Source organism: Brachyistius frenatus, unplaced genomic scaffold, assembly GCF_029030835.1.
Source record: "Brachyistius frenatus isolate BFR_SWC_R1_liver_20210118 unplaced genomic scaffold, ASM2903083v1 Contig_175, whole genome shotgun sequence".
Lineage (NCBI taxonomy): Eukaryota > Metazoa > Chordata > Actinopteri > Embiotocidae > Brachyistius > Brachyistius frenatus.
The window spans coordinates 606,901-624,302 of NW_027210774.1; the positions used below are offsets into that span (position 1 = coordinate 606,901).

Genomic DNA, 17,402 nt, shown 5'->3' on the forward strand with positions numbered 1-17,402 from the left:
GCGACTGTAAGCTTGAGCTCTTTTGCAACAGATTCAGGTCAGCGACATATGCAACGTTTCCTTGCTTAGAAATTCGGCTGCCTTCCCATGTTGCCAGAATGGTGTCTCTGGGTAACTCCTCCATGCATGAGTCAACATAGCTGTCAATGTCTAATGGAAACCTTAACGGTGTGTCAGCGTCCACATTTATCATTGCATTCCATCGTTTCCTGATCGGTATTTTGTCTCAAACTGAAAGTCTGCAATCAGTGTTGAGTTTGGCGGTGGTCATCACGTATGTTAAAGGATTATGTATCCGTATATACGGTGAAGTAGTGCGCATAGAAGAGGTCATCTAGAAATTTCTTACTTATGGCCCACTTTAACGTCAGAAATTTTAGTTTGTCTTAGTGAAGGTTATAACTGCGTTCTGCAGGTGTCAGTTTTCTGGATCCAAAGGTGATCACCCTGAGCTTCCCTCCCTGGTTGGTATAACATAGGTCCAAGCCCTTATTTTAATGCGTCTGTGTTAACACAAAAGGGAGGTCGAAGTCAGGATAACCAAGCACTTGCGGGTTGTACAGGATATGTATGAGCTTGTCTGGACTCTTTGGTGCTCTTACGTCCACTGTATCAGGGTCTGTGATGACAGCTGTACCCCTTTTCCCTTCTTTAGCCTGGGCTGAGACCCAGTGGTGGCAGTGATATTTGCTTTCAGGAATTCATACATCGTCTTGGCAACTCAAGAGAAGTGTTGTATACTATTGATAATAGATAAGGAATCCTTGTACCTTACAGAATTCTCCAACAGTGCTCGGGGTTTTACTTGTCATGGCCTGGATGGTTTCCACTATCATGTGCTGTGATCCCTCTGCAATAAAGCCTTGATGATTTACTTTTCCCCGATCAAAAAATGAGAACCAGCTGTATCCCCTGAGTGTGTCAATAAGATCTTGAATGTGTGGCAGGGGGTGTCTGCGTGGGACTGTCTTTTGGTTTAGGAGTCTGTAATCAATGCACAGCCTCAAACTCCCATCCTTCTTGCGAACGCAAACTACTGGAGCGGAGTATGGGGTCTTGGATTGTGCTATCCAATTCTTTGCTGATAAGTCCTGGATATACTCCTTGACTTCTTTCGTAGAAGGGCTTGGGGATGACTGTAGGATCTCTGCGCTGGAATGTCATCTTTCAGAGTTGTGCTCATTTGGAGGCTTGAAACACACCTTATGTCATTATCATCCTGAGCAAATGCCTTTGACACCTCAGAGCATTTTTTTCCCACTACTTCTTGTTGTTCGTCACTTAAATGGCTTACATTGATGGGGGGATGCCACAGCTGGGACGGTTGCTCTGTTTGCTCTTTGTCATCTTCCCCGACAGGAACAAGTGAGTTCATATTGTTGACCACAATGCTGTCTGTCTGGTCTGTTTGTCAGGATCCCTTTCTGACCCAAGTGTGTCTCCCTCTATTTTGTCCCCAATCACCTCTCCTCATGTGTGCTGTCATTCCCCTGTCTGCTTGTTATTGTTGTCCCATGTGTTCTGTGTCCTCCTCTCCCCGCCTCCGGTCACCTCCCATGACCACCCAAAAATGCTCTGAGAAACGATTCTGACGATTACGCAAAATTATTGCAGTCAGCTCAAACAATTGTGATCAGATGATTGTGTAATAATTGTGAAAGGCCAGACCTTTGGTAAACCTCAAAAACATGAATGTCATAGTGCAGTTGATACATCACAACTAATCAGAAACACAAAATCAAAAGGATGGAACGAGGAAATTGCAGAAAGAATAGGAACAGCCCGTGACCCCAAACATCACCTAATCTGTCAGCTATTGTACAGTGTTATAGCTTGGGCATGTGTGGCTGCCAGTGGAACTGTTGACTGGCTGAGTATATCAGTCTCAATCCTGCTGCATTTCACTTGCAGAAGACCAGAGACCCCCAGCAGCATCTGGAGGTGGCTGCAGGGAAGGTCTGGTAGAGAATGATGTCTGATGTCTCAGGGTCAAAGACTTCAGGCAGTCCTACAGAATATTAGATACTGTATAATGATTTTGTTTGACTTCATTGTGTCTATGCAATTACGTTTGAAGCCCTAAACTAAGGGTTTATCTCCCACACGGTTCATTCTATATGTATGTAAATGTACGAATTTCTCCTTTGTTCCACAGTTGCCAAATGAAACTGGACAACCCAATCAGAGAAGACAAATGCTCAACCAGATGAGACCAATTTAAGCCACCACAAATTTCTCCAATCAACATGAAGATTTGTACGTGTCTGTGTGTGTTGTTATATTATAGTCATGATTCACGTGTACACAGTAAACAAAAATTAGTGTGAATGTGAGTGGAATATGATGTTCAACATGTCTGAAGAGGACGTGATCAACTGCACCATCAGCCATGAAATCCACCAGTACCTTTTCTCCTCTGTGTATATCCTCGTATTGTTGGTAAGTGATCTTCAATACCTGAACAAAACTGCTTAAATGTCTGAACATGATATAAACATACGTAGCCAATAGGAAAGGGTTTGTTTCCAAACTAAGGTCAGTGTGACACCGAAAACTCTCATGTCTAGAAAGCCTAGCACCTCTTTTAAAACACAATATTGCGGCAATGATGCTTAAAGAACAAGTTCCGTGTAAATGACAGCATAAGCAATCTTATGTTTGCTTAATGGGGTCACAAAGGTCCTTCTAAAAAACGCTTCCCCAAAACTTTTAAGTCCGAATTCGGCACATCACTATATGTAGGATTTAGTGGCATCTGGCAGTGAGGCTGCAGATTACATCCAACTGAATACCACTTGCCCCACCAACCCCTTTCACCGCGGCTTTCCTACTGTCGTATCATTGTCTCTCCTAAACGATCTTCTCTTTCACTTAGTTCTCAAGTCATATTTCCCACAACGCAAATGCTACTTCGTAAACAATGTTCTTTGGAAACTTGAGGATTTCCAGGTTTATGTGAAAATATATAACGTTTTCACCGTGGTCTCAGACTTTGGAGCCCAGCTACATTGTCCAAATATATGAACGTTTTGTGTTTAACTTTTACAATAGAGGATTTAAAATTGTGAGATGTCAACATTTCAAACTGGATTTTTGATGAAAGAAGTAATGTGACGGAAGAGAAAGAGAGTCAGTGTCCACATGGAAGTCAATAGGGTGTGGTTGGATGCATCAAACACATTTACCCAGGAGATCACTGAATCCGTGAGAATGGGAAAGCCAACCTGGATTCATTTTAAGTAACGTAACTTAGTTAAGTGATGTGTCGTACATACGTATATACTCTTTTTATTTTGAAAAGAACAATACACCTCGAGTCTAAAAGGCTCCGTGGGGGAAGTAAGGGAACTGCAGGTTTGTTGTTATGCTTGGCAGAAGGTGACTACAGCTAAGTGCCTCAAAATACATCAAGGGAGGAAAAAGTACTTGTCAGAAAGTGTGCACGGGGGTCACATTGACCAGTACTTCCTGAGAAGTTGGTCAAGTCAGTTGACCGAAGTCCAGCGACAGGTAGAAACCCACAATTTGCAGGATATCAATAATACCCCGGGCACAGAAGAAAGTGGTGCAAGCACAAAAGAGGGGGATGAGAATGAGGCCCCACCTGGTAGTGAGAGGAGCTGTGAGGTTAGAGCTACAGTCAGGTAGCCCAGAGCAAGGTGTGGCAGTCAGCAACCATAGATCTGGTAGGGGTGTTAGAGAGATTGAAAGGGACAGCAGAGGCAGAATCAGAGAAATTAGGAGTTATTTACCAATATGTTGCCGATAGATTTAGGGTTCTAATCAAAAGAAAAGCACAGGTTCAAGAGGTTCTGAAGACAGAAAGAAAAAGCGAGGTTAGTAAAGGAAATAAGGTGGCTAAAGAAGCAGTGGTAGAAGATGACTGAAGAGGAAAGACGGGGAATTGAGGTGTTTCAGCTAGAACTTAGAAATCAATTAGCAATACTTAGGAGGGAAGAATATTTGACAAGGAAAAGGAGGAGAAAGTAAAGGACTACGGCTTTTTTAGGTACCCATTTAGCTTTGTTAAGTGGTTGTTTAATGAGGACAGAAGAGGACAGTTAAAAATAACAAGGGAAGGGAAGAATACTTAAGAAAATTGTACACAGACGACAGAGAGATAGACCTCCCATCAGATAGGTGAGAAGATAGACAATGTGGAGTGAGGTACAGGCAGTTGTAAGGCGCACAAAGGCTTCATTGGCCAAATGAGGTGCCTTCCCAGATAAATAAAAGTGTGATTTAGGTTCTTGTGGTTGCTCTTTAGGATAGTATTGAAAAAACAAGTGATACTGAGGGCATGGCGTAGGACAGGGAGATAATTCTTCCAATAGTCAGGTCAGTATAATTAAGTCAGTTCAGGCCCATATGTCCACAGAATGGGGAGGTAAAGATTTTCCTTGGTGTCATTTTGCAGAGACTAGCAGATTACCTGGAAAGGAATAAGATGATTGACACTTCTGTGCAAAAGGTTGCATACAGCATGTCAGTCTAATATGGCATCAGATTTAAGCAGTTAGGCAAGAGAAAAGGGACTTGCATGTAGTGTTTTTAGATCTACAGATTGGAGCTTGGTGCAGCATAACCTTATCTGGACTGCATTTGACTTCTTAAGGGTGCCGGTAGAGATCGAGAGTAAATGTTTTTTGTTTAATCACAGTTGATGTTACTACGGCATGGCAGAGGTTAGAGATAAGGATCATGGGATGTTGCACAACATCCGCATTTATTCTGGCTAAGGTAGTGATCAGGGCATCTCTGTGGGTTGTATGGGGCCAGCTGAAGCTGTCTTGTCTAGAGTTTGGGCTATTTCCAAGGGTAATACGGCAACAGACAGTATATGGGTGTTCAGTTTCTAAGATAGAAAGTCTGGAGAGACTGGTAACTGCATACAGTAGGAAGTGGTTGGGGGTTCCTCAAGATCTCAGTAGTGTAGCATTGTATAGAAGGGGCATCCTCCAATCACTAATGGACATGGGAATTTAGGTGTGCAAAAATAAGAAAAGAGTTGCAGTTGGAGGGAAGCCAAGAAGAGGTAGTGAGGAAGTTGGCACCGGCGCTAATGACAGGAAGGAAGTGGAGCGCAAGGCAGGCAGCTCAGGAAGCAGTAAAGCAGAAGAAGGTGGAAGGTAGGGTGCAGCAAGGAAGGGGAAACGTAGGTGTGAGCACGGGGCGTCCAATACGGCGTAAGGCTGGCCCTGCAGAAAGAATAAAGGTGATGATTGATCATGTGCGTGTTGAGGGAGAGGCAAAATGATGTGTTAGGGCAGCTGTTCAGCGTAAGCAGGGATAGTAGGTGAAGTGGGAAAATGTAAAATATCTTAGTTGGAGGGACCTGTGGTGCATTGAGGTTAGACACATGAATTTCTGCCGGGAGCGACGTATGACGTGCTTCCATCGCCGAGCAGTGGGTAAGTGGGGATCCAACCCGTCCATTATGTTTAGCAGTACGGTAAAGCACATTCTGTCAAGCTGTAAGATGAGTTAGGTGAAGGGTAGGAACACAGAGTCATAACCAAGCATTTCCCAAAAAGTTGGGACACTGTGTAAAATGTAAATACAAACAGAATGTTACGATTTGCTGATTAAACTCGAGTTTAATAAGGGTGCTCCGATCAATGCAGTTAGGTGCAGCGGAGGTGGGTGTGAGTATTGAGGGGAGTACTTCTGGGCTGCCAGGACTGCTGCTGAGCCTTCCTGACATTTTGATATGAGACTGAGTTGTGTACATTTAAAGAGTATAAATGATCTTCTTGATTCTAGGTTGGTGTTCCCTCCAACTTGTATTCTCTGTACCATGCTGCTCTACAGCTGAAGCAGAAGAATGAGCTGGGAGTTTATTTGATGAACCTCACTATATCTGATCTGTTATACCTGGCATCATTACCACTGTGGCTCCAGTACATCTTTCAGGTAACTTAGTACCACTTTCTATTCTGTGATACATGTGACTGGCTGAAGGCACCAGCGCTTCCTTCATCACACTTGTATGACTCTTTGGTTCTGGGATAAGTGTCTCTATCGGAAACTAGTGAATCAAAGAATGAACTGATTTTTATAAGGAAAATGTATCAAATAATAATTAAATCATTGATTTTTTTTTTTTTAGATCTTATTATCCGCATTTTTACCCTTTTTTAAAAAATAAATAAAACAATCTATATTTCAAATATGCTTAAACTTTTTGTCTGTTTTTTCAAATTGAAATGATGGATGTCGGATTTACGGAACTCTTTTTATATAGCTTATCTGTACTATAACAGTTATATATATATATAAACTAACATAACTATAACAGTAATTATATATATATATATTTATATATATAATTATGTTATAGTTATATTAGTTTTCCCTTTTCCCCCTATAGATGTGTTTCATCAGCTTTTATCCAGTGTATAAAGCTAAAGTCTTATTTCATACGTGTTTGTTTCAGGATGATGATTGGCGTCACAGGGAATGGTTGTGTCAGCTATGTGGTTTCCTGCTTTATGAGAACATCTACATCAGCATTGGTTTTCTGTGCTGTATTAGTCTGGATCGCTATCTGGCTGTGGTCCATCCTTTAAGGTAGATTTGCTTGTATTACAGAACTTTTGATTGGTGGAGCTGACTCCATGCTATTTCTATATGTTTGCACTGTTGTCTGACACGGTGCTATTTTGGTGTTTACGTTGAATCTACAGTCATGTGATGGAAACACATTTGAACAAACAAATATTCGATCCTCTTTGAAACAGTGGCACCGGATAAAATTTATATATTCAAACAAATGACACATAAGATGTACATTTTGGAGTCATTTTCATGATCAAGGTAAATGTAAAAAGAGATCAGTCACTTGGGCAAAGTAAGAGGAACCCTTCAATTTATCACACCTTCAAATCAATAAAATTACAATCAGCAGTTCCAGGTTTTGTTTCATTGATTAGAACCTCCTTAGGGAGTGATACGTTAAACCTTTGTTATTTACACTTTTGACATCGGCGTGGTGTTCTCTCTAACATTAAAGTGTGTGATGCCATCATGACAATATCTAAAGAGAACTTTAAGGCCCAAAGAAAAGTAAGGCTTTAAAAGGATTTAAGATCTCCAAATGATTTTGAGAAAAATGATTCTACTTTAAAGAAAATTAATTGACAAGTCGCGTAGATTTTAAACCACTGCCAATTTGACTGGGCCTGGCCACCCCAACAAATTCAGCCCAAGAGCACACCATTTAATGCAAAAAGAGAGCACTAATACTTTGTCAAAGGATCTGCAGATAACTTTTGCAACTGTTGATGTCAAAGTGAATGTGACTACAATCAGTAAGAAATTGCACAAATCTGGCATATAATGATATTTCCAAGTATGTCATCTTTATCTGTGGGCACTGTTTCAAAGAGGATCAAATGTTTGCTTTTCAAAGATGTCAAATATCCCATGCCATACTTTTTCACCTGATTGTACCTTTTTTTTTTGTCCCTACCTCCAGGTTCACCTCTCTCCGCTCTATGAGTGCAGCATGGCTCGTTAGTGCCATGGTCTGGCTGAAGGAGATAGCAGTAGGTGTGGTTTTCTTTCGCCACAAGGAACTGAGCAGAGACCGCAAGAACCTATCAGTGTGCTTTGAGCACTACCCCATGCAACCGTGGGAATATCCAATCAACTACTACCGCTTCACTATTGGCTTCATGTTCCCATTGGCCATTCTATCGGTACGATAACTGTTTTACAAGCCCTTTTTTTTTGTTTTTGCTCATATTGAAAAGGGCTAATAAAATTACATTTCACTGCATTTGTACAACTATGTACGTCAAGGAAATGCAGTGGTGTGCAAAGTACAATATTCCCTTACGAAACAGTATAATGGAATCTGAAGGACTAAATGTATTTTGTTATATTCCACCACTAGTTCAGTAGAATCAGAAATGAAGGAAAATGTAATATGCTATTGGGAAAAGTTGTATTTTCTTGCTTCAAACCTTGAATCACAATGTCCCCTGTTTTTTTTTTGTTTTGTTACATCTGTAATAAAGGCATACACATACCCCCAAATACTTCAGCATAGTGAGACACTATTCAATAAAGAAAACGATACAAGTTGTCTCAGGAGGAGTTACATACATGTAAAAATGAAAATAATCCAGAAGATAAAAAATAAAGAGGAATAAATGCTGTCAGTTGTCTTAAGCATAATTTAAATGGTACGTTTTCTCTTGGTTTAGATCAGCTACCTTTGTGTCCTTCGCGTAGTGGGTCGGAGTGCAGGCACACAGCCAGATCAAAAGATAAGGATAAGGCAGTTAGTCAGCAGCACCATCCTTATCTTCCTCGTCTGCTTCTCCCCGTACCACATCTTCCTGTTAGTACGCACCCTGCTGGAGCGGGACTGCAACTTTATTGCAGGTACTGTTTCATTCATAGAAAGTAATCCACTGAATAACGATGAAAAATGTTTTTAACTTGACGTGATCTACGTTCTTATTTTCCAGCCATTTTTAACTTCTATCACCTGTCATTGCTGCTGACAACCCTCAACTGCGTGGCCGACCCTGCTCTCTACTGCTTCGTCAGTGAAAGCGCCCGCCGCGGCCTGTACAGCGTAATATTCCAACCCGTTTCAAGGGTGCTCTGCTGCTGCCGCCGGCGCGGCAATGCCAGCCCCGCCAACCCCAACGATTCCCACGAGGTCGCCACCGATGAGAACAACGGCCACCAAACAGTGACGTTGCTCACACATACCAGTATCCTCAACAATGTAAAAAAAGATACTGGCAGCAAAAACGCAACTTTAATCTCACAGACCAATGAAAGAACTGTCCCACCATTCGTTTTACAAAATAAAAGACACTCTGACAAATGTGTGGACAATGATAGAAAGTTCAGCTGCATCATACCCATAGAGGAACACAGCCGAAAGACAGAGAGGACTGAAGAGACTGAAAAGAACACCAGCTAAAATGATCACAACCAATTAGGAACCTTTCTAGCAGATTAAGAGAACAAAGACTAATTTCCTGACTTGGATGAGGTAGGCTCAAAGTGAGTAAAAAAAAGAAGCAAACCATAACTAACCTGCGTGTAAGACTCGTGCTGTGCTCCAAATTGACATACTTCCCGTTGTACGCTAATAAAGTGATCTTCCATGTTAGGACTCTTACTTGTGTAGTACAGGAATTGTGACACAGAAGTGCTGTTTCGATCCGCACACTGTTGTTCTGCACTTGCAGGAAATAACCTCAGCATGTTTACGCAGCACCCGCCAACATATCTGGAGCATTATTACTTTACCCAGAAATGAACATGTTTTTGTGCCCTTTGTGTAACACACTCAATAAACGTACTCGTTCTTTTGTCCAGCAGCAGTACTGAAAAGGAAACACTTTTGTGAGGTGCTCAGGAACAGCCGTAACTTCCTTTACGTCGGACATCCTGTACCTTCCAAGATGGCAACCGTTTAGGGCTTTCACACTTCTTTTTTTGGACAGTTTGGAGTGTATCATCTTGGTACTTGTAGTGCACTGCATGTTTCTGTATTTGACGGTGTGAACGCACATCTGCACTCAAAACAGTGAGCGTTCGTGCACAAAAAGCCATTTGGAACACAGCATCGGTGTTGGCAGTAATGAGAGCCTGCTGGCCACCCAGATGTTTACATCATTATCCACTGGCATTGAAGTGCAAACATTCACTTCCTCTCTTTCTCTGTCTTTTTCTCTCTCTGAGCTCTTAATACTGACACTAAGGGCCTGATTTACTAAAGGTTTGCGTGTGTAAAATCACGTGTGAATTTCACATCACCCACAAAAAAAATGTCCAAGCTGATCTACTAAGAGCGTGCAGTGAGGATTGCGTCTTTCAAATGTGCAATTTAACCCGCGTTGTCCATTTTGGGTGTTTTCCTGAACACATACGCAATATTGGGCGTTTCTACTTAAATGTGCAAAAAAAAAAAATGGGAGGGGAAATGCAAACAGATGAATTTAGCAGTAAATTATATTTACTGAACCTGAAAGTAGAAATAGGGGAAGTGATTGCGCGTGTGTTTGGGTCCGACTGAAAGGCACGTATAATTTAGATGCTCGCATTAGGAGAGATGGCCGCTCTTATTGTGGTGAGACGGAGACGCAGAGGAAACCAAAGAATACGTAGAAAACGTCACATCGTACGTCCAGCGATGACATTTCTGAGTTATTGGATGAACTGAATGATGATTTACAGCAGACAACAAGGAGCCACGCAATACCAACAATGACAGAACTTCTTACGTCTTTCCTCTGGGTCATTCCAGCGTATCGCTGCGGATATATTCTACCCAGTCCCGTTTTTCTGGTGTGCTGTGCCGGGTCCTGGATCTCCTTTAACGCACGCAAAGCCCCTCATTTAAATGCAGCGATTTGCCTGTGATGCAATTACTCCTGGTGACTCACCAGCAAAATGGGTGAGAAAATAATTGTGGAATAAACACACAATTTAGTACCCTTTATTTGAGATCTTAGTAAATCAGGCCCCGGGAGGTAAACGTGAATCTGACATCTGTCTTGTCACTGTAAAAGCCCTGTTTACATTACTGGTTTGTGGAAGTGGGAGCAAACGGCAGTAATGTAAACAGTTGGTGCGGTTTAAGATGGAGAAAAGCTCATGCATTAAGAAATGGTTGCTTAATGAACCTTTGGAAGAGAACGTGCCAATACTATTTAAAAACAATAATATTATCGCACCACTTCTAATAGGTTATCATTCATGAAAAGTAAGAGGAACTGTAACGACAGTAATAGTTAATAAATCATAAACTAATGCTTAACAGATCAGCTATAAAGCAATAACAACAACATGGGTTGCCAGCAGTAGAGTAGCAAGATGTCATTTTGTGGGTGGGAACAGGGAAAATCTGGTGGGCAGATCCCCCAAAACCTTTGCTGCTTTATTTCAACAATGTTACTTGTTAAATCACCTGTGTATAATTAAATCACATTTCAGACACTGGCGTGGGTGTTTATTAAATGTTCAACAACAAAAAAAGATTATTATCAAAACCTTTTTTTTTTTTCCTTGCATAATAAAGACACAAAAACACCTTCATGCTGCAGATGGGGCTGAATGGGGAACAGGTAAGGCAGGTGGGCAGGCAAGGAGACCAGGCATGGAGAAAAACACAGGCCGGTGCCGTGCTCCAACTCACCTACTTAACTGCTAACACGTACTAATTATAGTGCATAAGTGCGTTCACACTGACAAATATGGAAATGTGCAGTGCTCTGTGAGTACCCGGACGGTGTATTCAAAACACCGTGAAATGATGGACACTTTTCACCCTTTAGTGGAAAGGGAGGGACCATCAATCTACAGTCATTTCAAACTGTGGCGGCCGAGAAAGCTGCAGCGGTTTTCGCCCTGGAGCACTGCACAAAAGTATTAATTTTCACTTTAACACTGCACTGTTATAGTGAAATGCGATATACTGCATGCAGACAATGTCTTCAGGGAAGGCCTTGCCTATTTCAGCAAGACGATGCAAAACTGCATTCTACAAAAGACAGACGATCCAATTGATGTCATTGTTAGGTCTGTACAGTGACTATGAAGGTAGAGCCAGCATACGTGTATCTTAGTATATAGAATGGAGACAGGGTGAAACAATTGAAACTGTTTTAAGTCACTAAAAGTCTCGCAGCCCCCTCTGAAGCTTCTTCGTAACATTTTGTCTCATTTGTTTACTCTGTAAATGTTGTTATGTGCTGGATTTCTTGTCCAGGAGCAGCAGCCTAACAACAATAATTGATGACAAGAATTCAGAAGGTGACTGTGAGATGAGATTTTGACAAAAAAAAAAAAAAAAAACGCTCCACATTGTTTTACACAGTAATTCTTCAATGACTGCGGACAACCGGAAACAATGTTGTATTAATTTGGATTATTTATGTAGATAAATGGATTCTCACATAAACAAGTTTCATTTCATGAAATAATAATTCAAACCAAGACTCGCAGAAGGCAACACAAAACGTCATGTAAGTGTTACAAATAATTGTTTAACTTTACTCAGTTCATGTCCTTGAAAAAAAAAAATCATAAATTTGACATTGTTTTTCTAAATATAATCTTAATTCCAGGCAACGGTTTTAAGATGTACATTCCTTTTAAGAGAATCCGCTTCTTTATTAAGCCTCAGTATCTGTCTCTTTCCTTCTGAACTTGAGTAGGTGATGGGATTTTATGGCAGGATGGGATGTGAGTCAAAGTGTTTATTGGTTTTAGAAGACTAATAAAAACAGTTGTCAGGTGAATCAATAGCTGAAAATGAAAATGACTGTGTGTGAAAACTAAAATGTTCTTTGTGTGTCATTGTATTTGTTTTTGTAACAGAGTCCTTCCTCTGGATGAACTTGTGTGTGTGTGTGTGTGTGTGTGTGTGTGTGTGTGTGTGTGTGTGTGTGTGTGTGTGTGTGTGTGTGTGTGTGTGTGTGTGTGTGTGTGTGTGTGTGGACATCAGTTTAAATAGTTTAATTTGATTAAGGAGTCCTTGAAAATTGTGGAAAGTGTGTATTGTGGGATATATGTGTAACCTCTGAATAAGTGTTATGTTGGTGGGAGAATATACGTATGTGTGTGAGAGTGTGTGTATTAATCTTGGCAGTATCAGCTGCTCCTGCCTGCTGCTGTCTTCCAGCAGGAAGTCACATTAAACTTGGGTCATATGAGAGCCAAACATCACAGCTGGAAATTATATGAAGGGGATGAGAAGAACTGTGTGATAATACAGAAACAGAAAAAAGTGCGTTGAGGCTGGCCCCAATTCTTTGGCTTTCCATAGTAAAATATTTGGTAACTTTACTTTTTTGTCTACTACTAATCCATTCAAGAAATTAAGGAGTGATGCAGTTTGGGGTTTTATAAAATAGCAAAATATATCTAATTATAAAACATTGTAAGTATCTAAAGTATAATATTGTAAAGTTTTTCTGTAAGGACTTTAATGTGTTAAGTGCCATGAAATAACCCGTGTTGTGATTTGGTACTATATAAATAAAATTTAAATGAAATTGAATTCAAGAAACAATATGCTCAGTAGCCAGTAGTGATGAAACATAAGTGAATATGATTAAAACGACAAACTCCCAACCCATAAATATGCTGTTGAATCCCAAACCTGTAATTGTTGTGATTGGCAGTAACTTTAGGATCAAACAAATGAACAAATGTGTATATCTATCATTAGCTGTTCTGAAACACATGGTGCTTCATTTTCTTCTTTGGTAAGCTGTTCATTCAAGTTGGAAAAAGAGACACATTTAAACTGACCAAATGTAAAGAGTAGAAACCACACCCACTGCACACAAACCAGGGCCGGATTGGGACAGTCCACATGGTTTATGTTGTGGTGCTGTTGTGGAGAGGCAATATTTAAAGGATGCCTGTTGTTAACTCAGTATTTGAGAGTGAGCTTCAGTATCAACATGCATGTAAAGGTACGAAAGAGGTTGCATGGAGTGTCTGGCTTGTTTGTTTTCACTTCAGCTCTTCTAAAACATTACTAAAGATACACGCAAGGCCGTTTAGTTTTTGATATCGCTGTCACATTCTGGAAATACTGTAACTCGGCAAATTTGATGGTTTTTTGAGAAAGCACTTCTTCCTTCTTCCTGTGAAATTAACCTCAGCTGTTTACATCTCCGTCTCTCCTGCCTCAGCCTCTATCTGGCTCAGCATTTGCTTTGGGTAAGTTACAAATGTCAGAAACCTATAGACTCAACAAAACAGAGAGGAATGGAAGGCTGGTAATGCATCCATTTGAAGCATGTTTTCTCACTACTTCACAAAATTGAATGTGCACAACAGTATTTATATGAAAAGCAGGGTCATGTTTAAAGAGGACAGAAAAACCTTTAAACGTGTTTTTTTTTTTTAAGACCTCAATGATACATATAATGTATTTTGACAATGTTTTTACACTGAGTAAATACATAAATTATGTGTGTTTACAAGATAGGTCCATAGAGCAACTTCAATTCAATTTCAATTCAATTTTATTTATATAGCGCCAAATCGCAACACAGGTTATTTCAAGGCACCTAACACAGTAAAAGTCCTTACAACAGAACTTTACAACATTATACAGAAGAAACAACAATTCAACAATTCCCCCATAAGCAAGGAGGAGAAAAACTATCTTTTAACAGGAAGAAACCTCAGACAGGACCGGGCTCAGATGTGGGCGGCCATCTGCCTCAACTGGTTGGGGTGAGGGGAGAGCAGAGAGAGAATGGGACAGCACAGAGATCTAAGACATGGACTTTTGGTGGGGATGACAATTGCAGACCAGGAGACATGCAGCTCCATGGCTGGGGACATCTGCAAAAGAAAGTGCAGAAACTATGCAACCGAGGGGAAATATATGGAGCGACGACAAACAATCATCAAAAATGAAAAGAGCTCAGTACATGACGAGGTCCCCCGAGCAGCCTCGGCCTATACCGGCATAACTAAGCGATGGTTCGGGGCCACCTGAGCAAGCTCTAAATATAAGCTTGATCAAAAAGGAAAGTTCCAAGTCTAACCTTAAAGAGGATGCCTGTCTCTATCACTCATCCTGCACAGATGACTCACCTGCGAATCAATGTCGGTCGGGCTTTGTTACTCCTGGTTTTATTATATTATCGTGTTACGTTTCGTAACCGTGTTTTGAACTTTGCCAGAAAGTGGCTACGGCTAACCTTGGTCACTCTTAAGAACGTTGCTGTTTTGCCGACCATGCTTTGCCCACTTTGCTCGGCTCTGCTTGCTCTGTCCAGCACTGCGGCCTTGCTTCGGTGCTGTTTCATGTCAGCTTCGCCCTGTTGATTTGGTGGAGAAAACTCCTTTTAACCTAAACCGTCTTACCTGTACGTCTATCCTGACAAGGGGGGGGTTTAGGCTCACTCTGGTCAGTTTTGTTTTGTATTTGTGTATCTGATCATCCCACCTGGATGATCAGCTAACCTGAATTACTTTGTTGCCGTTTTGTTTTCTATTTTGTTCCTGGTTTATAGCCACATGTTTATTTAATTTCAGTTTCATTTTTGTTCTAATCGTAAGTTTATTTGGCTGACTACACTCTTCCCTGCTCTTACTTTTTCACTCTCCTCTTCTCGATAGCGAGCACCTCAGTACCTGGTTATGCCTCCATGTGTGCCTAACCTGTACCAAACTAATCTTACAACTTGGCAGAATTTGCTTTACCGTACCTACCGAGCATAATGGACAGGTTGCGTCCTCTCTTTCCCGCTGCTTGAGGTTCTGAGGTGAAGGAAGCATGTCATACGTTGCTACCAGTAGAAAGCCTATACAACTCCACTCCGTAGACCACAGGTCCTTCCAATTACAAAATCAATCAATATATAGATAGCAGTGTAATGATACAACAGTAATGGCCATGACGACCCTCAACCAGGCAGTATCTGGCAACCAAGATTGAGCACCACGATCAATGCTACTTCTAGCCTGTACAGGAAGTTCCAGGCAACTCCAAGGAGTATTAATTCCCAGTGCCGCCTCTGATGAGCTCCAGCACATAGGTTTGGGTGCATACTCAGCCAACTGGGCCTGGGCAACAGGTTGCTTAAAGATGAAGGACGCAGTGCTCAAAAGTCATGCAGTTTCAGAAGATATGCTTTTTATCTCTCTATGATGAAGACTTGCTGTGGTGTTCAATATTGATATGGCTATAGTGGGTATTGTATGCCAGCGTAGTTAAAGACCAATAGAGGGCGTCACTGCATTATGCATGGCAAAGGATGGGAAGATATCAAAGCCAGCATAAAACAAAGGCATGCTAGAGATAAAGCAGAATATCTCTGTGGTGGTGGGGCATGGTTTAGCTCAGCTGCAGGAGTCACTGATAGGGGGACTGGTTCAGGGAACGGTGCCTGGAAGAGGCTTAATTAGCCCCAGCTGAATCGAATCCCTGATTGTCCCTCTCGTCCTCCTTAAAAGCCAAGTAGCAGGACACCAGACGGCTCGCACTCTTGAAGAGACTGAGCAGCAGGCTGGCTGGCAGACCGGACAGACGGACATTTACCCTGGTTTCACTTTGTGACCTGTACAGTCTAATGGTATGTCATCACAGTAACCCACATGAATTAGAAATAAAACAGCTGCAAAGTGAATATGAATATCTTTTCAGCAAAGATATCCTTTGTAACTTCCCTTAAAAAAAGCATTCACGAGTAAAGACCACCATCTCAATTCAGCGTTAACAGTAGTTATTGACAAGCCAGTGTAGTATAATAATAAATGCAGTAGTGTCACAAATACCAGAGGTCAATTTGATGCTGTGCTTTATACTCGCTATAGTTTTATCTTTCTTTCTACCTGCCTGCCGCAACCATGGGGGCAGGGGGGGGATGTATATCTTGGTTTTTATACGTTGTTGATTTGTTTGGACTGTATTAGTTGTTGGTATAGTTTGATGTGGATAATACTTAAATAAGTCTGCCATTCCAAGATGAGTCTTGTTTTTGTTAGTTGTAGTTCGGTTGGGGGTGTTGTGTTTGTGTGTTACCCCTTTTTGTATCTAAATGGTCTGATCAGCCAGTATATATGTTCCCCATGGTGTCTTTTTGTTAGGTCAGTTGCATGTGTGCAGTTTGTTGTGTTGATAGAACCTGAGTTAAGTTTAGTTGACCTCTTTTATGGGCCCTGAACTTTAGTCACATATTTGTATAAATTGTTTCTTTTTTTTGGGGGGGGGGGGGTAATAAAACTTATTTTTCTGAGAAAATACCTGTGACTCCTCTTGCCCCTTACAATGACAGTGATGCAATTCACTCTCAAAATATAAAACTTTTGTTTCTGCTTCCATGGCAATACCACGGGTGTGACTACTAACTGGATAACAATCACGTCGCGTCAGTAGACTCTTATGTAATGGGTTCAATGTTTGAACTTTTAGAAAGTAGAGCCATGTCACCCACTCACCAGACTACGGTTAAGAGAGCTGTTGTGTTCAAATCCAGTCCAAGCCGCCGCTTGGATTTTAAGTGTGCGACTATCTGTGGTGTTACGATACGGGAGTGCTTGCAGCAACAAACAAGGACAAAAACATGTTTTTTCCAAATGGGTCACATTTAATTGGCCTATGACAAGTAAAAAACATTATATTGCATATTATAGGAAATTCACTTTCAATTAAGTATTTGCTATGGAGATGGTGGAGCAATATTTTCTCGTGATGACCAAGATGTTTCAAATTTACAGTTGACCAATCGGATTTCTTGCTTGGAACTGCTTGTTGTATAAATGCTATTATGCAATACAGGATAACATGTAGATGTAATAATTGGCAGGGGCACGATGTCACAAAATGCATGTAATGTCTTAGTATGTGCATAATGTAGGTATTGGACAGGTAAAGATAATAACTGTAGAAAAAGCTATTT

The 17,402-nt window shown here is 41.1% G+C and overlaps 1 protein-coding gene across 1 annotated transcript; it reads left to right on the plus strand.

Annotated features, from left to right (window-relative positions):
• The first annotated feature begins 2,340 nt into the window (after positions 1-2,340).
• LOC138632122 (ovarian cancer G-protein coupled receptor 1) lies at positions 2,341-9,090 on the plus strand. Its single transcript, XM_069717437.1, has 6 exons — positions 2,341-2,439; positions 5,764-5,913; positions 6,437-6,570; positions 7,478-7,700; positions 8,211-8,391; positions 8,478-9,090. The coding sequence occupies exons 1-6, from the start codon at positions 2,341-2,343 to the stop codon at positions 8,942-8,944; spliced, it is 1,254 nt and encodes a 417-aa protein (XP_069573538.1). The 3' UTR covers positions 8,945-9,090.
• The last annotated feature ends 8,312 nt before the right edge of the window (positions 9,091-17,402 follow it).

Excerpts from the sequence above, each read along its gene's own strand:
- LOC138632122 (XM_069717437.1), top strand. The coding sequence starts at position 2,341 with ATGATGTTCAACATGTCTGAAGAGGACGTGATCAACTGCACCATCAGC. Across the intron at positions 2,440-5,763 it reads TGTATATCCTCGTATTGTTG|GTTGGTGTTCCCTCCAACTT; the intron begins GTAAGTGATCTT and ends TCTTGATTCTAG. Across the intron at positions 5,914-6,436 it reads GGCTCCAGTACATCTTTCAG|GATGATGATTGGCGTCACAG; the intron begins GTAACTTAGTAC and ends TGTTTGTTTCAG.